This window comes from Pseudochaenichthys georgianus, chromosome 14 (genome assembly GCF_902827115.2).
Source record: "Pseudochaenichthys georgianus chromosome 14, fPseGeo1.2, whole genome shotgun sequence".
In the NCBI taxonomy this organism is placed as follows: domain Eukaryota; kingdom Metazoa; phylum Chordata; class Actinopteri; order Perciformes; family Channichthyidae; genus Pseudochaenichthys; species Pseudochaenichthys georgianus.
This window is the reverse complement of record NC_047516.1, coordinates 1,123,549-1,145,774: the sequence shown is the minus strand read 5'-3', so window position 1 is coordinate 1,145,774 and position 22,226 is coordinate 1,123,549. Positions and strand designations below refer to the sequence as shown.

General features: G+C 42.3%; 2 protein-coding genes across 2 annotated transcripts in view; one reads left to right on the top strand and one right to left on the bottom strand.

The window, feature by feature from the left end:
• Positions 1–22,226, bottom strand: part of capn5b (calpain 5b) — a 114,819-nt gene that overhangs the window by 71,184 nt on the left and 21,409 nt on the right. Inside the window, exons 2-3 of the mRNA XM_034098773.2 lie at positions 19,028–19,201; positions 5,136–5,267 (exon numbers count right to left, since the gene is read on the bottom strand). Of these exons, the coding sequence (XP_033954664.1) occupies positions 5,136–5,267; positions 19,028–19,192 (297 nt within the window). The 5' untranslated portion in view covers positions 19,193–19,201. The remainder of the gene's footprint in view (positions 1–5,135; positions 5,268–19,027; positions 19,202–22,226) is intronic.
• LOC117458366 (olfactory marker protein-like) lies at positions 1,540–2,013 on the top strand. The gene has a single exon (XM_034098792.1). It carries the CDS (start codon positions 1,540–1,542, stop codon positions 2,011–2,013), a length of 474 nt encoding a protein of 157 aa, XP_033954683.1.

Here is a 22,226-nt window from a genome sequence, read left to right as displayed (position 1 = left end):
GATGACTGACCGCTTGAAACACAAGCAGAAAGCACTTCCTCTGCACACCGTCAGCACGTAGAGACCAAAGGGAATCACTGTTAGGGAATCTCGCTCCCATAACATCCAGTGGTTTGTGGACTCCAGTGTTGAAGCTTTGAATTTAACATCTTGACTTTATCTAACCAGAAATGTGAAGAGACGGTGAAACGAAGTACAACCGAACAATGCACGAGACCATTTTAGGCGGGTAATTAACTTTAGCTAAGTGAAAAAATACAGAAACAGGTTCAACAAGTGGTAGAAATCCCTCTAAAATGCTATCTTGATTGCTAGTTTCAAGTCTCTATCAAATCAGTCTGTTTGATAGAGACTTCAAACCAACAATTAAGACCATAACTCACCAGGAAAAGGTCTATTAAGGGAAATGAAGCAAATGAGAAGTGGGATCATTTTTTAGACTAGACTGACTTTGAACTCAGAATTCGGAGGAAATCCTGAGTTGGAAATCTTACTTTTTCTGAGAACTCTGACTTCAAACTAGCAATTAAGACCACGAACTCATCAGGAAAAGGTCTATTAAGGTTAAAGAATCAAATGACAAGTGGGATCATTTTCTCGACGACTAAAATCTCAGAATTCTGACTTTTTGGTTTCTGACTTTTCAGAAAAATCTCACTATTTTCGTCTTTCTGACTCGGAAAAAGTTGGAATTCGGACTGTTTTTGAGAACTTTGACTCAGAATTAAGACTTTTGCTCAGAATTGTGAAGAAATTGAAAACATAAACTCATCAGGAACATGTTACTTAGGGTCATTAATGTCTGGCATTAGAGTTAAACACCTGTAGCCAAGCGAAAACAAGACACAAACAAAACGTGGTACAAACAGTACTCGGCTCCCTGAGGACCAACCCTGAGCTGGGGAGGCAACTATCTTTAGGTCTGTTCCTTAGCACCTCTCTGTTGATCTGTGAAACTCCAGCTTTAACACCAAGAGTTCAAACATGTCTTCAGAGCTGCAGCTTTCTTTCCGACCGGACACCGATGTGACGGAGTTCAAACTCGTGTATTTTACTTCAAATAGGACCAAAAATGTACGAAAAAGTTATCATTCTGTCTTGAGAGAGACTTGAAACTAGCAATTGAGAGCATAAACTCATCAGGAAAATGTCTATGAATCAATCAAATGAGAAGTCGGATCATTTCCTCGAAGACTAACATTTCAGACTTCTGACTTTAATCTCAGAATTCAAACTTTTTGGTTTTGGACTTTTTTTGGCATTCTGACCGGAAAAAGTTGACTTTTTTCAGAACGTTGAATCTAAATCTCCCAATTAGGACCCTTTCCTCGTCAGGAACATGTTACCTTAGGGTAATTAACGTCTGGCATTAAAGTTAAACACCGGTAGCCAAGCAAACAATAGACACAGACAAACAGTACCAGGCAAATGTCCCTGAGGGGAAAACCTGCACATATCATTAGGTCCGTTCCTTAGCACCTCTCTGTTGATCTGTGAAGCACCAGCGAGGAGAAAGACTAACCGGGAGTTCAAACAAACATGTCTTCGGAGCTGGAGCTTTCTTTCCGTCCGGACCTCGATCTGACGGAGTTGATGCGTCAACGAGCTCAATCTCTGCAGCAACGAGGCCAAAAACGGCAGGACGGAGAACGTCTGCTTCGTCCCAACGAGACCGTTTATCAACTGGACTTCAGCAAGCAGTCCCTAAAGTTCTCACGGTGGTCGGTGTGTCTTCCGGATGTCGCTCGCCTCACAATAACCGCCACTTCTCAGCTCTGGACGCCGGATTTAACCAACCTGATGAACCGGCAACTTCTGGAGCCAGCTGGAGTTTTTTGGAGGGGAGAAAAGGACCAAATCGTCCAATTCTACGAGGCCGATTCGTACGAATTTGGGGAAAGAATCGCTGAGTTGGCGAAGATAAGGAAGGTGATGTACTTCCTGTTTGCCTTTGGAGAAGGATGCAACTCTGAGACTGTCAACTGCTCCGCCATCTTCACGACGGACAGTTAAACAGATCTTCTTCTGAGCTCGTGAGTTTAGATATTTCAGCTGAAACCGGCTTTTTTCGAACGTTTTCTTTTGAAGGATATCCCAATTTCTGACTATCTGTGAGGACGAGACTTCCCTCTTCATCCATCTACACTTTTCTTTTCAAACATGTTGGTCATAAAAGTGTGTTTCTTTGTGTGTGTGCATGCTATAACGTTAAATACAGCCTTTAAAAGACAATGTATTTGCCTTTCTTCTTGTCAGCCGCTCCATCGTCTTCACAACGGACAGTTAAAACATATTTTGCTGAGCTCGTGAGTTTAGATTTCAGCTGAAACCGGCTTTTCTTTAACGCTTTCTTCTTAAGGATATCACAATTTCTGCCTATCTGTGAGGACAGGTCTTCTTTCTCAAAGGGTGACAGGCATGGGTTGAACTAGCGGGTTATCTTTAGGGGGAGGAACAACAATCGCATTCTCCTGCAGAAAAAGATAATTGCATTAAATATAAATATATCAGAAAATGCTTTTTTCAAATCATCAAATATGGAGATTTACGGATTTTGTTCTCTTGTCAAATCAATATCTTTAAAGCCTAGAAAATGCAATAGACATTTTTCAATATTTCTAGACCAAGTGATGAACAGAGGCTTCCCTCTTCATCCATCGATACCTTTCTTTTGAAACATGTTGATCATAAAAGCGTCTTTCTTTGTGTCGTTGTATTCTACGATGTTAAAGCCAAAAACAAATAAAATGGATATATTAAAAGACGATGTCGTTGCCCTTTCTTTTCTTAACCAACGTCTAAAACAGAAATGTTATTCAGCACGTCCTCTTCGACAAACAGCCAGCCCCGATGGGTTTGGTAGCAATGAGTCCCATGTGAGATAATGGATAGAGACAGTGTGTGTGAGTGAGTGTGTGTGTGTGTGTGTGTGTGTGTGTGTGTGTGTGTGTGTGTGTGTGTGTGTGTGTGTGTGTGTGTGTGTGTGTGTGTGTGTGTATTCCCTATTGGACGGGAAAGGTTCATGCTGCCTCATCCGTCTTGCTTGACAAACAAGAGTGATGGGAGGCGTGAGGATTTCGTCTCTAAGCCTCCTCTCTCCCTCCTGCAAACAGTAACTGTGACTGAACGAGAGGACGTGTGTGAGACGAGGTGTGTGTGAGACGAGGTGTGTGTGAGATGAGGTGTGTGTGAGAAAGGAAACAACGGAGATGTCAGGAGGTATTAAGTTCATTTCACGTTGCCAGAAAGCATCCAAAGTAACCTGCTTTCTGAAGCTTTAAATGATCCTCTGATAAAAGACGCTGCATTATCGGGAGTCTCAATTAGTTCCCGCTCACCTTGAATGCTCAAGTGTCCTCATTGCTATGTGTGCTTTCGCTCAAAGGGTGACAGGGAGGGGTTAACACTAATGGATTATCTCAACGGGAAGGAATAACAATGACATCCCTCTAAGTCAAACTCGAGGCCCGGGGGCCAAATCAGGGCCGTGGTGGATTTAATTTCGGCCCGCAGGATCATTTCTAATTCCTATTAGATCTGGCCCACCGGTATATTGCTCTCACACTTCCCTCCATCCTGAGGGTCTCCTCCGCTCAGAGCCGGACCCCAAACATTGATGACCTACACCCTGATGAGAGGCCAAGTATCTGAACTAGCATCTCAGAGCAGCACACTGAGTTCAATGGATGCTTCCTTCTGCACTTTCTCTCTCAGGAAAACAGGGCATGTTTGGTTTTCTCTTTGAGGGGAATAGTTTAGGTGAAGCTGTTGTTGGCCTGTGGAGAAATGTACTCATAAGAAGTGACTCTGGAGAAGCTGCAGATAGAGCCATAAGAAATGAATGCACCTGATTATTTAATGTTGTTTTTATAGGCGATACTTTAAGCTTTGTTAGTTCCAGGTTTAATATGTGCAATAAGTTCATTTCAATACGTTCTGCAATAAACATTGAACCAGTCCGGCCCTCCACTAGCACCCGTTTTCTAATGTTGGCCCACGGTGTGTTTGAGTCTGACCCCCTGCTCTAAGTAGTGCTGCAGGAAAAGATAATTGCATTAAAAAAAAATATCAGAAAATGCTTTTTTCATCTCGTCAAAAAAGGAGATTTCAAGCTTTTTTTGTCATGTAAAATCAATATCTTTAAAGCCGAGAAAATTCAATAGACAAGTGATAAATAGAGTGGGAAATGATCTGCAAAGATTATTGAAGAGCGACCTTCCTACGAGCATTTAAAAAAAAATACTTTGCTGATTTAAGAGAGGCAAAATGTAATCTGACAAAAGCTCTGAAGCTACTTGGAAGGCTCTTTGGGTCACCAGCCACAGTTGGACCATTGGTTGTTTTGGTATCATGGAGTCGAACAGATCTCTGTCGAACAGATCTCTGCACAAAGACATCTCAACACACACACTTCCTCTTTCTAAAGCTCAGATCAGAATCAGTTTGAAACAGTAACTGCATAGAAAGGGTCTCAAGCTAAGGCTCGGGGGCCGGATCAAACTCACACATGCTGTTCCTATGGACGAGGGTTAGGGACACGTGTGAACATGTTTTTGAGATCTGACCGAATAAAAGACAGAATTCTTAAATGTTCAGGAAAAAAAGAATTCTCACTTCTTACAAAAAATAGAAATGTACAAATTAATTTCCAGAAATGTTTTTTGCTGGAAAAGAAAAATTCAGATTATTATTATTTTCGGGGGAAAAAACGTGATGTGTTTTTTTTTTATTTTATTGAGAATTCTGAGATGAATTTCAAATATATTTAATAGGAAATGTTTTCCTGACTTTAATGTCAGAATTCTGCCTTTTATTCTGAATTTAACGTCAAATATCTGAAGTTTCTGAAGTGAAAACAATAAAAATCCAGAAAAGATATCAAATGGATTTTTTTTTAACATTTTCTATAAATTTCTTCTGAATTTATTTTTCCAGGAAATGTAAAATGTAATAATTCTGATTCAACCAAAACTCAGATTTATTTTTCCGATTTTCTTATTTTTTTCTGAGATTAAAGTCGCTGATTCTGACTTTAGTTTCAGAAGGGAAAAAAAACTCACAATAATCAGAAAGAAATACAACAGTTTTCTTTCACAATTAATTTCAGACTTAAATCTCAGACTGAAAGCACGTACCTTCTGCCACAGCGCCTCTCGGGAGGCGAGGCTGGAGCAGGCGGCCACGAACCAGCAGTTCCCCAGCTGACCCTGGTGCAGGTCGTGGGCGCTGATGCCGTCCACGAACAGGTGGGGGTCTTCACACAACTCCTATAGACACACACAGGTTTAGTGAGGGGGGGGCTTCACACAACTCCTATAGACACACACAGGTTTAGTGAGGGGGGGGCTTCACACAACTCCTATAGAAACACAGGTTTAGTGAGGGGGGTCTTCAAAAATAAATAAATGTACGGTCCTCAAAGCAACACAGATCTTAAACGGTTAACGGAGGCAGATTCATGAAACAGAGAAAGAGCATCTGTCCTGAAACCCACGTGTATCACACACACACACACACACACACACACACACACACACACACACACACACACACACACACACACACACACACACACACACACACACACACACACACACACACACACACACACACACACACACACACACACACACACACACACACACACACACACACACACACACACACACACACACACACACACACACACACACACACACACACACACATCCTGTGGTTCCTGTGATAGTGTGTGGGATGATGATTACTACAGAGGCATGCTGTCCTCCTCTCCTTTGTCCACACACACTTCAGCAGAGACGTCACCAACGGCAACGAGCCGAGGTCGGGCTGGATTACTCGTTCCATTATTTGGAAAGTTCTTCGTGTTTTTTGGCCTTTTTATGTCAGCCTGAACTTGAGAGACACACTATCTCCCTATGTCTGTATTTTGTGTCCTTTAAAGACAGTTCACTCGTGTAACCCGTTCATTTCATGGATAAAACAAAAGACAGACAAAAAACCATGTTCGCAACTGCACACATTGTACATTTCTTATTATTAGTTACCAGTCATCACGTTCAAAATAATCCCCAGTGGATATATTGCAATAGCCCTCATAACTATCAAGAAGACTTAGTTAAAATACATAATTTAAAGCTGGGGTAGGTAAGTCTGAGAAACCGGCTCGAGATACACTTGTTGTTATATTCCATGGAATGCTCTCAACGTCCCGATAGCAATGAATATCTGAAGTGCTTTGACAAAAAATCCATAAACCATCACCTGTGGAAGCCGTGGCGCTGTAAAAAGCACGACCAATCATCTGAGCCGGCTAAAGTAACTGGATGGCCTACCTGCCTGTCAGCCTTCCATCGGGGCACACACTGCCCTCGTGCCCTCGTTGGTCATGTGCGCGTTCGTGTGTTGGGGGAGGGGCTCTGTGAGGAAGGGGCAGATTTCTTCCGGTTGTGTATTTTCAAATCCTAGCCACTCGAGCTGCTTTCTCCAAAATTACCGACCCCACCTTTAATGCATATCATTAACTTGGTGGCTCACATATCCCACTATTGTAAAGTCCCAGCCAGCAAGCTAATGTTCTGCTGCTCTTCCTGTTTCATTTCAGTGTCTCCTCCACCTTTGTTCCTTCAGTCGTTACAAATATACGGTATGTTAGGGATTCATTTCGTCTTACTCCTAGGAATCTAATCTTTTCTGTGTGGGGACGTTTTCTCCCGCCCCTGACACACAAGCAGCGGTTTGATTGGCTCGAGCTTGTACTGGCATACGATTCGATTGGCTGACGCTTCTGCCGAGGCGTCAAAAGTTGAACATTGCTCAACTTTTGCAGCGAGCCACGCCAGCAACGCTCCGCGTCGCTTCCCACAATGCAGTGCGGCTAAAAGTGACGTCACCCCATTCAAAGTGAAGGGGCAGAAGCGTAGGAAGCTTCAACGCACGCCGCTGTGTGGACGGGCCGTTATCTGTCTTACGGAATGGGAGGCGTCAGCTATTGTTGATATTACCAGGTCAACTATCGGGCACAGAGGGTTTGATGACTGTGAGAACGCTGGCTTCTGAGCACCACAGACAGGTGATCCAGTGTTTCCAGATGTGGGGGCTATCTCCAAGTGTTCCTAGAATGTTATGTGGACTAACTCTCTGTAAGCTAGTTAAAAGGTCTATCGAGAGAATGGGTATTCAGATTCGACGTGGCAACCCACCCGTGCAGTCAGAACCTCTGGCTGTGTGACTTGTGATGTGAATTCTCCGGCCGATACTTGTAATAAACATCAGTGTTTGACATCAAAGCTCCAGCTCTCCTCGTGTCTCTCTGAGTCCTCACCCTCCATTGCTGCGGAAGTTTCCCTCACACCATATACAAATACAATTTCTGAAATCAGTCAACATGATTGCAATTCATATGTTGTCTTTAAAACCAGCAGGCCTCCAGGTCGACATCTGTCTTTTAATATGAAGGTTACGTGGCTGATGTAAAAAACCGGTAGATTTCTACGACTGTCTGCAGATCGCAGGGTGTGAACAGTTTGTCTGTTTTTCCGCGGGTCGATGTGCTCCTCCATTACTCAGCAGACGGAGAGCACTTATCAGACAGACTCTTTATCTCTACACACTCCTGCACTCATCTACGCTCGGAAAGTAAAAGATGGACGCATGAGCAACTTAATTCGTGTGATGTAAACACAGCAAACATCCGTACGCTTTTCAGGATCAGCTTGTAAATCATACCACAAGTAAAAGTACTTGTTTAAGCATGACGGCGTATTTATTAAATTACTGGGGATTGTGATTATGGATGCATTAGGAATAGAGTGTTGCAGGAATGAGCCCATACAAAACTTTTAGCAGAATTTTAGCACTTCCTGCAATGGTTTTCTGTGTGTGTTTTTGGTTGTTATCCTGAAATAAGGTCTGTGGTTAACACAAGGTGAAGAGATTTTGTTCTACAACATAAAATACGTCAGTAAATACCCCACTGGTGGATTTAAAAATGGCAGTTGCTAACAAGTGTCTAAATGAGACGACGTGAAGTCATGTGACCGTGCTGTAGTTCCTTTATAGCCCAACATTAGCCACCTTTAGCTTAGCGGTGGTGACGTGAAGTCATGTGACCATGCTGTAGTTCCTTCATAGCCCAACATTAGCCACCTTTAGCTTAGCGGTGGTGACGTGAAGTCATGTGACCGTGCTGTAGTTCCTTTATAGCCCAACATTAGCCGCCTTTAGCTTAGCGGTGGAGACGTGAAGTCATGTGACCGTGCTGTAGTTCCTCTATAGCCCAACATTAGCCTCCTTTAGCTTAGAGGTGGAGACGTGAAGTCATGTGACCGCGCTGTAGTTCCTTCATAGCCCAACATTAGCCACCTTTAGCTTAGAGGTGGAGACGTGAAGTCATGTGACCGTGCTGTAGTTCCTTCATAGCCCAACATTAGCCACCTTTAGCTTAGAGGTGGTGACGTGAAGTCATGTGACCGTGCTGTAGTTCCTTTATAGCCCAACATTAGCCGCCTTTAGCTTAGCGGTGGAGACGTGAAGTCATGTGACCGTGCTGTAGTTCCTTTATAGCCCAACATTAGCCTCCTTTAGCTTAGCGGTGGAGACGTGAAGTCATGTGACCGTGCTGTAGTTCCTTTATAGCCCAACATTAGCCTCCTTTAGCTTAGAGGTGGAGACGTGAAGTCATGTGACCGTGCTGTAGTTCCTTCATAGCCCAACATTAGCCACCTTTAGCTTAGAGGTGGAGACGTGAAGTCATGTGACCGTGCTGTAGTTCCTTCATAGCCCAACATTAGCCTCCTTTAGCTTAGAGGTGGAGACGTGAAGTCATGTGACCGTGCTGTAGTTCCTTCATAGCCCAACATTAGCCACCTTTAGCTTAGAGGTGGAGACGTGAAGTCATGTGACCGTGCTGTAGTTCCTTTATAGCTCAACATTAGCCACCTTTAGCTTAGCGGTGGTGACGTGAAGTCATGTGACCGTGCTGTAGTTCCTTTATAGCCCAACATTAGCCTCCTTTAGCTTAGCGGTGGTGACGTGAAGTCATGTGACCGTGCTGTAGTTCCTTTATAGCCCAACATTAGCCTCCTTTAGCTTAGCGGTGGTGGCGTGAAGTCATGTGACCGTGCTGTAGTTCCTTTATAGCCCAACATTAGCCTCCTTTAGCTTAGCGGTGGTGACGTGAAGTCATGTGACCGTGTTGTAGTTCCTTTATAGCCCAACATTAGCCTCCTTTAGCTTAGCGGTGGTGACGTGAAGTCATGTGACCGTGCTGTAGTTCCTTTATAGCCCAACATTAGCCACCTTTAGCTTAGCGGTGGTGACGTGAAGTCATGTGACCGTGCTGTAGTTCCTTTATAGCCCAACATTAGCCTCCTTTAGCTTAGCGGTGGTGACGTGAAGTCATGTGACCGTGCTGTAGTTTCTTTATAGCCCAACATTAGCCTCCTTTAGCTTAGCGGTGGTGACGTGAAGTCATGTGACCGTGCTGTAGTTCCTTTACAGCCCAACATTAGCCTCCTTTAGCTTAGCGGTGGTGACGTGAAGTCATGTGACCGTGCTGTAGTTCCTTTATAGCCCAACATTAGCCTCCTTTAGCTTAGCAGTGGTGACGTGAAGTCATGTGACGGTGCTGTAGTTCCTTTATATACTGATGTTAGCCTTTTACTTCAAAGATTCTGCAATCATTCTATTTCAAACCTTTATTTATCCAGGTGTATCCCATTGAGATCATTGATCTCTTTTTCAAGGGAGACCTGCTCAATCCAATGGAGAAATCCCATTGGACCAGGGATATTACAACTACGACGTCCCTGAACCACTCTATAGTAACAGCTTTCAAGAGTCATGTGCATACAAGAGCCAATCACACACACCATGGTGCATGTCCACACACACACACACACACACACACACACACACACACACACACACACACACACACACACACACACACACACACACACACACACACACACACACACACACACACACACACACACACACACACACACACACACACACACACACACACACACACACACACACACAGAGGACGCAGTAGGTCAGTCGGTTGCTGACTCTGCGAGGCTGATTGCCGCAAAAGAAAACTTATAATCAGAATCCACTGCAGCAGCTTCACCTCACAGAGACTGAAGCACGTTGGAGGAGAAATACGAGTACGTGAAGTGAGGCATAAACATCACATTAAGCAGGATCATTTAGTAGTGGTAATATAATAGTGAAAATAATTGACATTTTCTTTGTGTTCAGGGGAAGAAAGTGCCCATTTTAATTGAAGTTTAGAGAGCCAGTGTTGTTGTTCATTCGTTTGAAAATGATCGCCAATTATATAAGTTAAGATATACTTTATTGATCCCAAATTGGGACATTTCTCCGTCACAGCAGCATTTTAAAACAAATGCATTGCACATAATATGAAAAATAAAAAGGGTAGAAAATAACATAGAATAAAAACACTATAAAGGGCAAAATTACAGCCGACACAAATGTTAAAAGTAGGATATTATATACTTTAAATGTGCGAGGATAGACATAATAATACATATATATATATATATTATTCTGTACATGAAGCAGTGTTTAGATGTGTGTCTGAGCCACAGTTAAGATCTCTAATCACGTCCCCCCCCCCCTCCTGAAGCATTGATTGGTGGGTTCTCCCTGCCGTTGTGGGATTGGCTCAGGTTGGAAGAGTAATAGAGTATTGATCGGCTCTGTAGACACTGAGGTAATGTGAATATTTAGCCCGAAGCTGAGAAACCTTTCAGCTTCATCCATCAGCCGAACGTCAACCACAACCCGGAGCAAACAGACAGACTTTAGTGTTTACTTCCCGTCTGTCTTCTGCTACTGTTCCCTTTAGTGTTTACTTCCCGTCTGTCTTCTTCTGCTGTTTACTTCCTGTCTGTCTTCTGCTGCTGTTCCCTTTAGTGTTTACTTCCTGTCTGTCTGTCTTCTGCTGCTGTTCCCTTTAGTGTTTACTTCCTGTCTGTCTGTCTTCTGCTGTTCCCTTTAGTGTTTACTTCCTGTCTGTCTTCTGCTGCTGTTCCCTTTAGTGTTTACTTCCCGTCTGTCTTCTGCTGCTGTTCCCTTTAGTGTTTACTTCCCGTCTGTCTTCTGCTGCTGTTCCCTTTAGTGTTTACTTCCCGTCTGTCTTCTTCTGCTGTTTACTTCCTGTCTGTCTGTCTTCTTCTGCTGTTCCCTTTAGTGTTTACTTCCCGTCTGTCTTCTTCTGCTGTTCCCTTTAGTGTTTACTTCCTGTCTGTCTTCTTCTGCTGTTTACTTCCTGTCTGTCTGTCTTCTTCTGCTGTTCCCTTTAGTGTTTACTTCCCGTCTGTCTTCTTCTGCTGTTCCCTTTAGTGTTTATTTCCTGTCTGTCTGTCTTCTTCTGCTGTCCCTTTAGTGTTTACTTCCCGTCTGTCTTCTTCTGCTGTTCCCTTTAGTGTTTACTTCCTGTCTGTCTTCTTTCTGATGAATGAAAACGAATATGTGTTGTCCACAGTTTATACACTTTATCAGAACTTCCTCCTTAGCAACAGTCTGTTCTCCTAAAATGAACAACCTCTGGAATGTCCAAACTGACCAATCAGAATCCAGTATTCAACAAAGCAATATAATAACAAGTGTGGAAAATCAAACCACCCTCAGCGTGAATGTTTATCCTCATATCTTATCATAATATGGACCGCAGCTTGCTGAGTATAATGTCGAAACATTAAAAAATATTTGTAAGATTCCATATTTATCTTTTAAATACCTCAAAAATCGGAGTACTTTATCCCATTCACACAATACAATCAAGTCAATCAAACATAGAGCGATCCTGATCATTGATTGACACGTTTAAGGGTAAATACTGATGCTAATTTTTCTTTTCTGATAAAGACAAAAAATACCTAATACCAGGATGTGGTCAGAGTAATAATCTCATTAGATTGCTCTCCTTTTACAAAATCTATAAAAAACCAATTGCATGGAAATCTAATGTTCATTTTCTACCCAAGGACAGGGATTTTAAAGCCACTCATTTATATATTTTAATTAATTTGTTGTATCCTTCCATCAGCTAAAAACTGACCCTCCTCTCACAGGATGTTGCATCATATCGCCCCACCCTGTCCGACTGAAGACATAAATAAACTAATTGGATGAAGGGGGAGGTAGGGAAGACGATGTGAGTCGCACAGCGAGAGAGGGGGACGACGTTTTATTAGTGCCGGCGCTTTATGCTCCCTCTGCCATAAATATTGCCTCGATCCATCTGAGCAAGGATAACAGGAAGCTAAACAACCTCCAGGGGGGAGGAGAGGGAGTGAACCCTCACCCTGACTCTGATAACACCCCCTCAGATCAGATCAACACATCCACAGTGTGGGGAGTAATGGATAACATGTGACACATAACAAAGGTAACTGAATTCCCTTGAAGTTACATATGATAATATCAGACCTAAAATTGTGGATTACTAGCAGGATTACAACATGTTTCATACTTAAAGTGGACCTATTATACTATATTTGAAACATATATTGTAGGGCCATACCTATACAAAACATGTCTGTGAAGTTTTTATTTCAAAATACCAAACAGATCCCCCGTTGTAGCCGTGTCTCATTCTGCTCAAACCCCTCTTTTGCAGCCCTGTTAGAGAAACGCAGATGTTGGGTCCTTAACTTGAAAAAAAAAAAAAGAGGAGGAGGCGGAGCTAATGCCTGATCAGAATTCTACCGGAGATAAAGTTAAAATTAAAGTTAAATTCTGCTGTGATAAAACACCATCCTGTTCTAAACCACATCAAGGATTATTTCTGAAACAGTATGGAGCTCAAATGCATTTTCTCTTGCGGGTTTATCACAAGGTCAGTTCCTTTTTTATTTCCTGCTTTTTAAACACATGTGCTCTCAGTACAGGTTAGCTCTGAGTGTTAGCGATGCTAATGTGAACAAAGACGAGATTACGTCCAACACACGTCTGGCATTGATTCTGATAGCAACTTTCTGTGGGGCCGCTGCCGATTTGACATCAGTTCGGATGGCATCTGTATCCGCTCGTTGTACACCCGTTTTTAGAGATTTGGGTACGGAGGAAAAGAGAGAGGGTTTTATTTTCTGACGCTGCGTGAGTTCCCCGACGCACCGGGGACACATGTTGATGTAGAAAAGACATCACAAAGTGCATTTTGCATGATAGGTCCCCTTTAATATCATCGTTAACAATGTTTTTTAATTACTCTCACTGCAGGAACAGTATACACAAAAGGGTGTTAAATAATAATTCTAATATAAATTACGAGGGCCACTTACTGTATATTGCAAAAGCAAGGTAGACTTCATAGCTAATGTTAGCAAGCTAGCTATTTATGTAGTTAGCTAGCGTTAGGCAGGTGGTTTGAGAGAGAGAGCGCTAATGTTTGCTAGTTAGCTTGATAGATAGATGGATAGTGTCTGCTAGTTAGCTTTTTAAGTAGATAATAATAATATATTTCATTTATATAGCGCTTCTCATCTGCCAAGACAAATCTCGAAGTGCTTCACAACAAGGGATACTGATACGCTTTGAGATAATAAAAGACAAATAATTGTAATAATAATAAGAAATCAAAAAATAAAATATAAAATAGAGTACAAAAATAAAAGTCGGAGATAGCGATAAAAATGGCAGTACTCCAGGTGTACCGTGCTCAAAGTTTATTCGAAGGCCTGCCGAAAGAAGAGGGTCTTAAGGCCGGTTTTGAAGACCTCGGTGGAAGGGGCAGATCTCAGCTGATCTGGGAGGGAGTTCCAGAGGCGCGGGGCGAATGAGCAGAAGGCTCGGTCTCCCATTGTTCGGAGACGTGTGCGGGGGATGTAGAGAAGAGGAGCGTGGCTGGAGTGGAGAGAGCGGGTAGATGTCTGGGTATGAATGAGGTCACAGAGGTATTTTGGGCTTTGTCCATTCAGGGCTCTGTACGTGAGGAGCAGAACCTTGAACTGGATCCTGTAGTGGACTGGGAGCCAGTGTAGTTTTGCAAGTATGGGGGATAGCTAACATTAAGGAGCTAGCTTGAGAGAGAGAGATAATGTTTGCTAGTTAGCCTGTCAGATAGATGGCTAACCTGTTGCTAGCTAGCGAGGGGGAAACTCTGGATCCTCTAGGCCTGAAATAAATAACTACAACTATAATAACGGGTAAATCCAAATGAATCATTCCAACACCTCTATATTGGAGACAGAAAATAAATCATGTATCATTTTGTAAATGTCGTTGCTAATAACAACTTACCAAAGCTACAGTTTAGAGAGAAATGGAATAAAACCAATCTATTTTACTCCTTTTTAATATAATAGGGATTACCACCAACAGATAGAAGTCCAAAGAGACACAAACAAGGCTCCTGAAACCAGGGGAAGTTGGATATTGTTGTTGCCACAGTTTTCACACATGAACTCAAATACAGACTGACCTCATAAAAAATGAAAGATTGCGTGTCAGTGGAGAGGTTTTGTGAACATTTTGTCATCTGTTCCTCTCACGCCAAGTCCGTGGAGAGCTTGTTTTGAATCATTAAACAGCTGCTTAATAAATTGATATTGGTCCAATGGCTAAGGTTTTATTGTATTAAATAAATCATCAAGTGTTCCAGATACATGAATCAGCGCATGGATTCAGACCAGTAAGAAATGTCTTGAGATTAAACTTCAGATGTTAAAAATGTCTTCAAACTTAAAGTGATGTGTTATCCGTGTAATCAGAAGAAGTGTCAGAAGATTGAGATTCAGAAGTTGTGTAAAATAGAAATGTTAATTCTGTCCGGGAGCTGAGATCCATGGAGATGTACGAGTTTGGATTATTCTGACAGGCTTTTAAAGACCAGGACATTTTTTAGAGTCTTTAGAAACCGACACAGAAATGTAAATATGTCTACATTTGGATATTTATAGAAATATAAACCACAACTGTCTTCTTTGCAGTATGGAAATATTTTCTATAAGTCGATATACCTGTAAGCGAAACTTCTGCAGCAATGGAGAGTCAGGACTCAGAGAGACACGGGACGAGCAGGAGTTCTGATGTCAAACACGGATCTTTAATACAAGTATCGCCCGGAGAAATCACAAGTCACACAGCCAGAGATTCTGACTGCACGGGTGGGTTGCCATGTCAAATCTGATCAGCCTCGCATCTCGGTAGACCCTTTAACTAGTTTACAGAGAGTCAAATCCACATATTGGGGATGGGCGTAAACACCTGGAGACACAGGAGATGTCTCTCACCTCTGTGGTGCTTAGAAGCCAGCGTTCTCACAGTTGTAAAACCCCCCTGTGCCCGCTAGGTCAGGCCATAAAACCTGGTAGTATCAACTTACGATTGCATTATCACATTCCTTACGGGAGATTAGAAGCGGGGTTGGTCGTAAATGTCAACACACAGAATAGGTTAAATATCTAGGAGTAAAGACAGAAATATTCTTTGACATACCTCTGTTTTCTTTACGTAATGATCAGAAAAAAGGGAGGTCTTTTACTAAAATACGACCAAATAGAGTAATAAAACAAAGGAAAGAAAATGAAATGACTTTACATAATACAGGTTTTGTCTAAAATGGGTAACTGCAGCGTGCGCCCTCTCACCAAAATGCAGATTTCCCCCATAAAATGTTGAAGTGATGCCAGAAAACAATATTTCTGTTCGTCAAAAACGTTACTCTGAAAATGGTGTCAAATAGAGGGTCAGACTATAAGATTATCTATAAAATAAATCGCTTTAGAATTAAGTCCAAGTCGGCAACAGCTTCCTTATTAGGGCTGCGTAATTAATAAAACATTATATATAAATATGGACTTGTGATATATCGAAATTGCAGGAAGAACAATATTTGTTAAATGCTAAACTTGTGTTAATATTATTCTGAATATTGTGGTGCTGCCGGAACAAACAGTATGTTCAGGCATAATAACACAATTATTGTTTGGTACAGATCCTCATTTAATATATTCGTCAAAGATGTAAATATCGTTTTAAAAAATAGTAATATCCTGTAATATTTCTAATGCAAAATAATCAAAATATAATAAAAAAAATCCCCCAAAATCAGGCTTAAACTTTACTCTACATATATGCTCACACACACACACACACACACACACACACACACACACACACACACACACACACACACACACACACACACACACACACACACACACACACACACACACACACACACACACACACACACACACACACACACACACACACACCCTCTCTCTCACACACCCTCTGTCACACACACACCTTCTCACACACACACCGTCGCGCACACACACACACACACACACACACACACACACACACACACACACACACACACACACACACACACACACACACACACACACACACACACACACACACACACACACACACACACACACACACAGCCTCTCTCTCACACACCCTCTGTCACACACACACCGTCGCTCACACACACACACACACACACACACACACACACACACACACACACACACACACACACACACACACACACACACACACACACACACACACACACACACACACACACACACACACACACACACACACACACACACACACACACACACACACACACACATTCTCTCTCACACTCTCTCTCTCTCGCTCTCTCTCACACACACAACACTCTCTCTCTCTCTCTTCCAGTTTTTCCGTCTGCATGACTGACATCGGCACAGACCAAAACATAATCTGCGTGACCCAGTTTCCATGGCGATGAACGCTGGCTGTTTGCTGCACAGAAGGAGGTTAGTCCATCCACAGCAGCTTCAATAAATCCTGAGGCCTCGCATCCCATAAACCACCGCCACGAAACATACAGCGCCGGCTCACACCAGATCGCCAAGAGAGAGAGGCGGGGAAACCACGGCAACAGACAGAGAACTACATCTGGATATCAGCCTACTTGCTATTGCTATCATAGATTGCCCAGCGTTGTCAACCTTTACTCGCCAAAGACACATTACCTTACTTTGCATGTGTCACGATCTGTCTGTGTTGTATTTTGTCATCTCTAGATCTGTCTTTGTTTTCCCGGTATATTTTGAAAAGTGCTCACCCCCCTAGTTGTGTCTGTTTTGACTTCCTGTCCCTGTGTGTCCCTCCCGTGTGTTCACCTGATGGTGTTTACCTGGTGCCCCTGAGATTTGTTGTGAGTAGTCCGGCTGGTATTTAAGTTATGTTTGTCTTTCAGTTGTTGTCAGATCCTTGATGTTGAATGCCGAGTGAAGAAGAGAGAGTTTTTGTTTTTTCGGCCTCGCTTTGCTGAAAGAAAATGTTCTGCAAATTACCTTGTGCTGCTCTCGGGTCCTAACTTTCTTCCTTACCCCACCGCGACGACATGCCAATTGTTAGACGCTTTCACCTGAAGCGACATACATACACTCAAGACTGTGGGCAGTTCGGGGTGAAGGGTCTTGCCAAGGGCCACAGTGGCATAATGACTGAAGTGGGAATGGAACCTGTGCCCCCCTGATCCGAAGATCACAACGCAGCCACAACCCTCCTTAGAAACAGCTTTCAAGCTTTTGAATGAACTGTTATTAAGATATAAAACATTGATGTGATTAGTTTATCCAATGAACGCTTATTTGGGAGTTTACGGCGATCATTGGAGTTCAGGAGCTGAAGTCCGATAAAAAAATAAAATGTCAACAATGTTTTTATAATTACTGTCACTTTCAGAATGATTGACTCAGGTCCAAATTGCAAGTTTAACCCTAGGGTGTTAAATAATTAAAAAATGTAAATTATGAGAGCAACCAATTGGGTCATAGCTAGATAGGTAGCTACAATCTGCTAGCGAGCCTGTTAGCTAGGTAATAGAAGATAGCTTACTAGTTAGATGGCTAACGTTAGCTAGCTAGCTTTTTAGGTAGATCGATAGTAGAAAGATGGGATAGATAGATACTTAACGTTAGCTAGCTAGCTTTTTAGGTAGATCGATAGTAGATAGATGGGATAGATAGATACTTAACGTTAGCTAACTAGCTTTTCAAGTAGATAGTAAATAGATAGGAGTCTATATATAGATAGCTAACGTTAGCTAGCTAGCTTTTTAGGTAGATCGATAGTAGATAGATGGGATAGATAGATACTTAACGTTAGCTAACTAGCTTTTCAAGTAGATAGTAAATAGATAGGAGTCTATATATAGATAGCTAACGTTAGCTAGCTAGATTTTTAGGTAGATAGATAGTAGATAGATGGGATAGATAGATACTTAACGTTAGCTAACTAGCTTTTCAAGTAGATAGTAAATAGATAGGAGTCTATATATAGATAGCTAACGTTAGCTAGCTAGCTTTTTAGGTAGATAGATAGTAGATAGATGGGATAGATAGATACTTAACGTTAGCTAACTAGCTTTTCAAGTAGATAGTAATAGATAGGAGTCTATATATAGATAGCTAACGTTTGCTAGCTAAAGAGCAAAAGAAAGAGTGTGTCCCAACTAGTCCCAAGATACCTAACCCCAAATTGCTCGTGATGTTGAACCGTGTGTGTGATGTTAGTCTCCCTGAACAGGTGGCTAGTTGAATGCTGACTTGACTTCATTTACCATAGACTTGCAAAAACAACTAATTTGTGTGAGAGAAAGTTAATGTATCATAATTACTCTCAAAAACAATCTAAAGCAAGTACTTGATTTTTGGATACAACTTGAAATACCCATCCCTACTGTTGGTGAAATATTTTCCTAGGCCCATAACTTTGACCCAGTTGATCAGTCTGTCTCCTTATTCCTGCCTGTTGGCGTCAGCTGATCGAGGTTAGAGTGCTTCATCTTGTAATGCACAATGTTGATTATTCTCTCAGACCTAGCTGAATGCATGGGTCTGCCGTCAAAGCTCCTGCTCTCTCCGTGTCTCCCTGAGTTTCATCTCCATTTCTCCAGAAGTTTCTCACACCTACCTCAGACCATAAATATCTACCAGGTTTTAACCAGCTGAAGTCTATTATAACTCACCCGAGGCCTCTTCCAGACCACACGTCCGATCCTGTTGCCCTGGTAGAAGAGCGAGTCGTCGTAGGCGGGGAATCTGGGGTCCTCGAAGAGAAGTCCGCTCTGCAGGCACTGCCTCTTCAGGGTCGAGTACTGCTGCCCCTCGAAGGCCTTCACAGAAGTAAACATGCTGCAACCCTGAAGGAAACAACAAGAAGACACTGAGCGCTTTACACCAGCATTAACACTTAATAGGAAGACAGAAACTCAACAGGAAGAGAAAACGTCGAGGAGGGGAACCTGTCAGAGACACAGATGCAATAAGTAAGGGATGCAGAGAGGTGGTCATTAATGAAAACAACACCAAGACTGTTTACTTCCTGTCTGTCTTCTTCTGATGTTCCCTTTAGTGTTTACATCTAAAAAATATGCTTCCACCCCCACCCCACCTGCACCCCCCCCCCCCCACACACACACACACACCATGTATACACCACTTCAGGGGACATTACATTGACTTACATGCATTTCCTGGAGACTTATCCTAACCTTAGCCATAACCAACACATGCCTAACCCTGATCCTAAACCAAGTCTTCACCCTAAAATTAATGATCCCCCTTATGGGGACCTCCAATTTGTCCCCATAAGGGAGGCGAGTCCCCACACACTATGTAAACTGATTTAGGTCCCCACAAGTATAGTAATGCAAGGCCACACACACACACACACACACACACACACACACACACACACACACACACACCACACACACACACACACACACACACACACACACACACACACACACACACACACACACACACACACACACACACACACACACACACACACACACACACACACACACACACACACACACACACACACACACACCTCTAATTATCACTGCTTTACATCGAAGGAGCAGACAGAGGCTTCTGAGAGGATGATCCATACTGAAACACAAACTTTGTCTATTGTTTAAACTGCACTTTATTGTATTACGATAGGGCCTCTTCAGTATACAGGATTGAACACTTCTTCTGGTCATCTATTTGCATACTTCCTCCTCTACCCGTGTCATTTAATTTCATAACCAATAGAAAGCAGCCAGAAGTATTGACAGCAAACCAGAGATCATTGACTCTTATCTCGGCTCGTCCCCATGACGATGAGGCTCAGACAAAGTGTGAGAACCTCTTCTGAACATCCAACACATAAATACTACACTACATACTGATATACACCTGAACATCAGCAGGAGAGGACTCTTTAAAGTAGAGACACTACATACTGATATACACCTGAACATCAGCAGGAGAGGACTCTTTAAAGTAGAGACACTACATACTGATATACACCTGAACATCAGCAGGAGAGGACTCTTTAAAGTAGAGACACTACATACTGATATACACCTGAACATCAGCAGGAGAGGACTCTTTAAAGTAGAGACACTACATACTGATATACACCTGAACATCAGCAGGAGAGGACTCTTTAAAGTAGAGACACTACATACTGATATACACCTGAACATCAGCAGGAGAGGACTCTTTAAAGTAGAGACACTACATACTGATATACACCTGAACATCAGCAGGAGAGGACTCTTTAAAGTGGAGACACTACATACTGATATACACCTGAACATCAGCAGGAGAGGACTCTTTAAAGTAGAGACACTACATACTGATATACACCTGAACATCAGCAGGAGAGGACTCTTTAAAGTAGAGACACTACATACTGATATACACCTGAACATCAGCAGGAGAGGACTCTTTAAAGTAGAGACACTACATACTGATATACACCTGAACACCAGCAGGAGAGGACTCTTTAAAGTAGAGACACTACATACTGATATACACCTGAACATCAGCAGGAGAGGACTCTTTAAAGTAGAGACACTACGTACTGATATACACCTGAACATCAGCAGGAGAGGACTCTTTAAAGTAGAGACACTACATACTGATATACACCTGAACATCAGCAGGAGAGGACTCTTTAAAGTAGAGACACTACATACTGATATACACCTGAACATCAGCAGGAGAGGACTCTTTAAAGTGGAGACACTACATACTGATATACACCTGAACATCAGCAGGAGAGGACTCTTTAAAGTAGAGACACTACATACTGATATACACCTGAACATCAGCAGGAGAGGACTCTTTAAAGTAGAGACACTACATACTGATATACACCTGAACATCAGCAGGAGAGGACTCTTTAAAGTAGAGACACTACGTACTGATATACACCTGAACATCAGCAGGAGAGGACTCTTTAAAGTAGAGACACTACATACTGATATACACCTGAACATCAGCAGGAGAGGACTCTTTAAAGTAGAGACACTACATCCTGATATACACCAAAACATCAGCAGGAGAGGACTCTTTAAAGTAGAGACCCTACATACTGATATACACCTGAACATCAGCAGGAGAGGACTCTTTAAAGTAGAGACACTACATACTGATATACACCTGAACATCGGCAGGAGAGGACTCTTTAAAGTAGAGACACTACATACTGATATACTCCTGAACATCAGCAGGAGAGGACTCTTTAAAGTAGAGACACTACATACTGATATACACCTGAACATCAGCAGGAGAGGACTCTTTAAAGTAGAGACACTACATACTGATATACACCTGAACATCGGCAGGAGAGGACTCTTTAAAGTAGAGACACTACATACTGATATACTCCTGAACATCAGCAGGAGAGGACTCTTTAAAGTAGAGACACTACATACTGATATACACCTGAACATCAGCAGGAGAGGACTCTTTAAAGTAGAGACAATACATACTGATATACACCTGAACATCAGCAGGAGAGGACTCTTTAAAGTAGAGACTCTATATACTGATATACACCTGAACATCAGCAGGAGAGGACTCTTTAAAGTAGAGACACTACATACTGATATACACCTGAACATCAGCAGGAGAGGACTCTTTAAAGTAGAGACTCTATATACTGATATACACCTGAACATCAGCAGGAGAGGACTCTTTAAAGTAGAGACACGACATACTGATATACACCTGAACATCAGCAGGAGAGGACTCTTTAAAGTAGATACACTACATAAGATAAGATAAGATAAGATGAACCTTTATTAATCCCCGAGGGGAAATTCAGTTGTACAAAGCAGCAACAGAGTAAGCGTGAAAAAAAACAGTACAGCAAAGATT

Coding starts and splice junctions, on each gene's coding strand:
- LOC117458366 (XM_034098792.1), top strand. CDS start 1,540: ATGTCTTCGGAGCTGGAGCTTTCTTTCCGTCCGGACCTCGATCTGACG.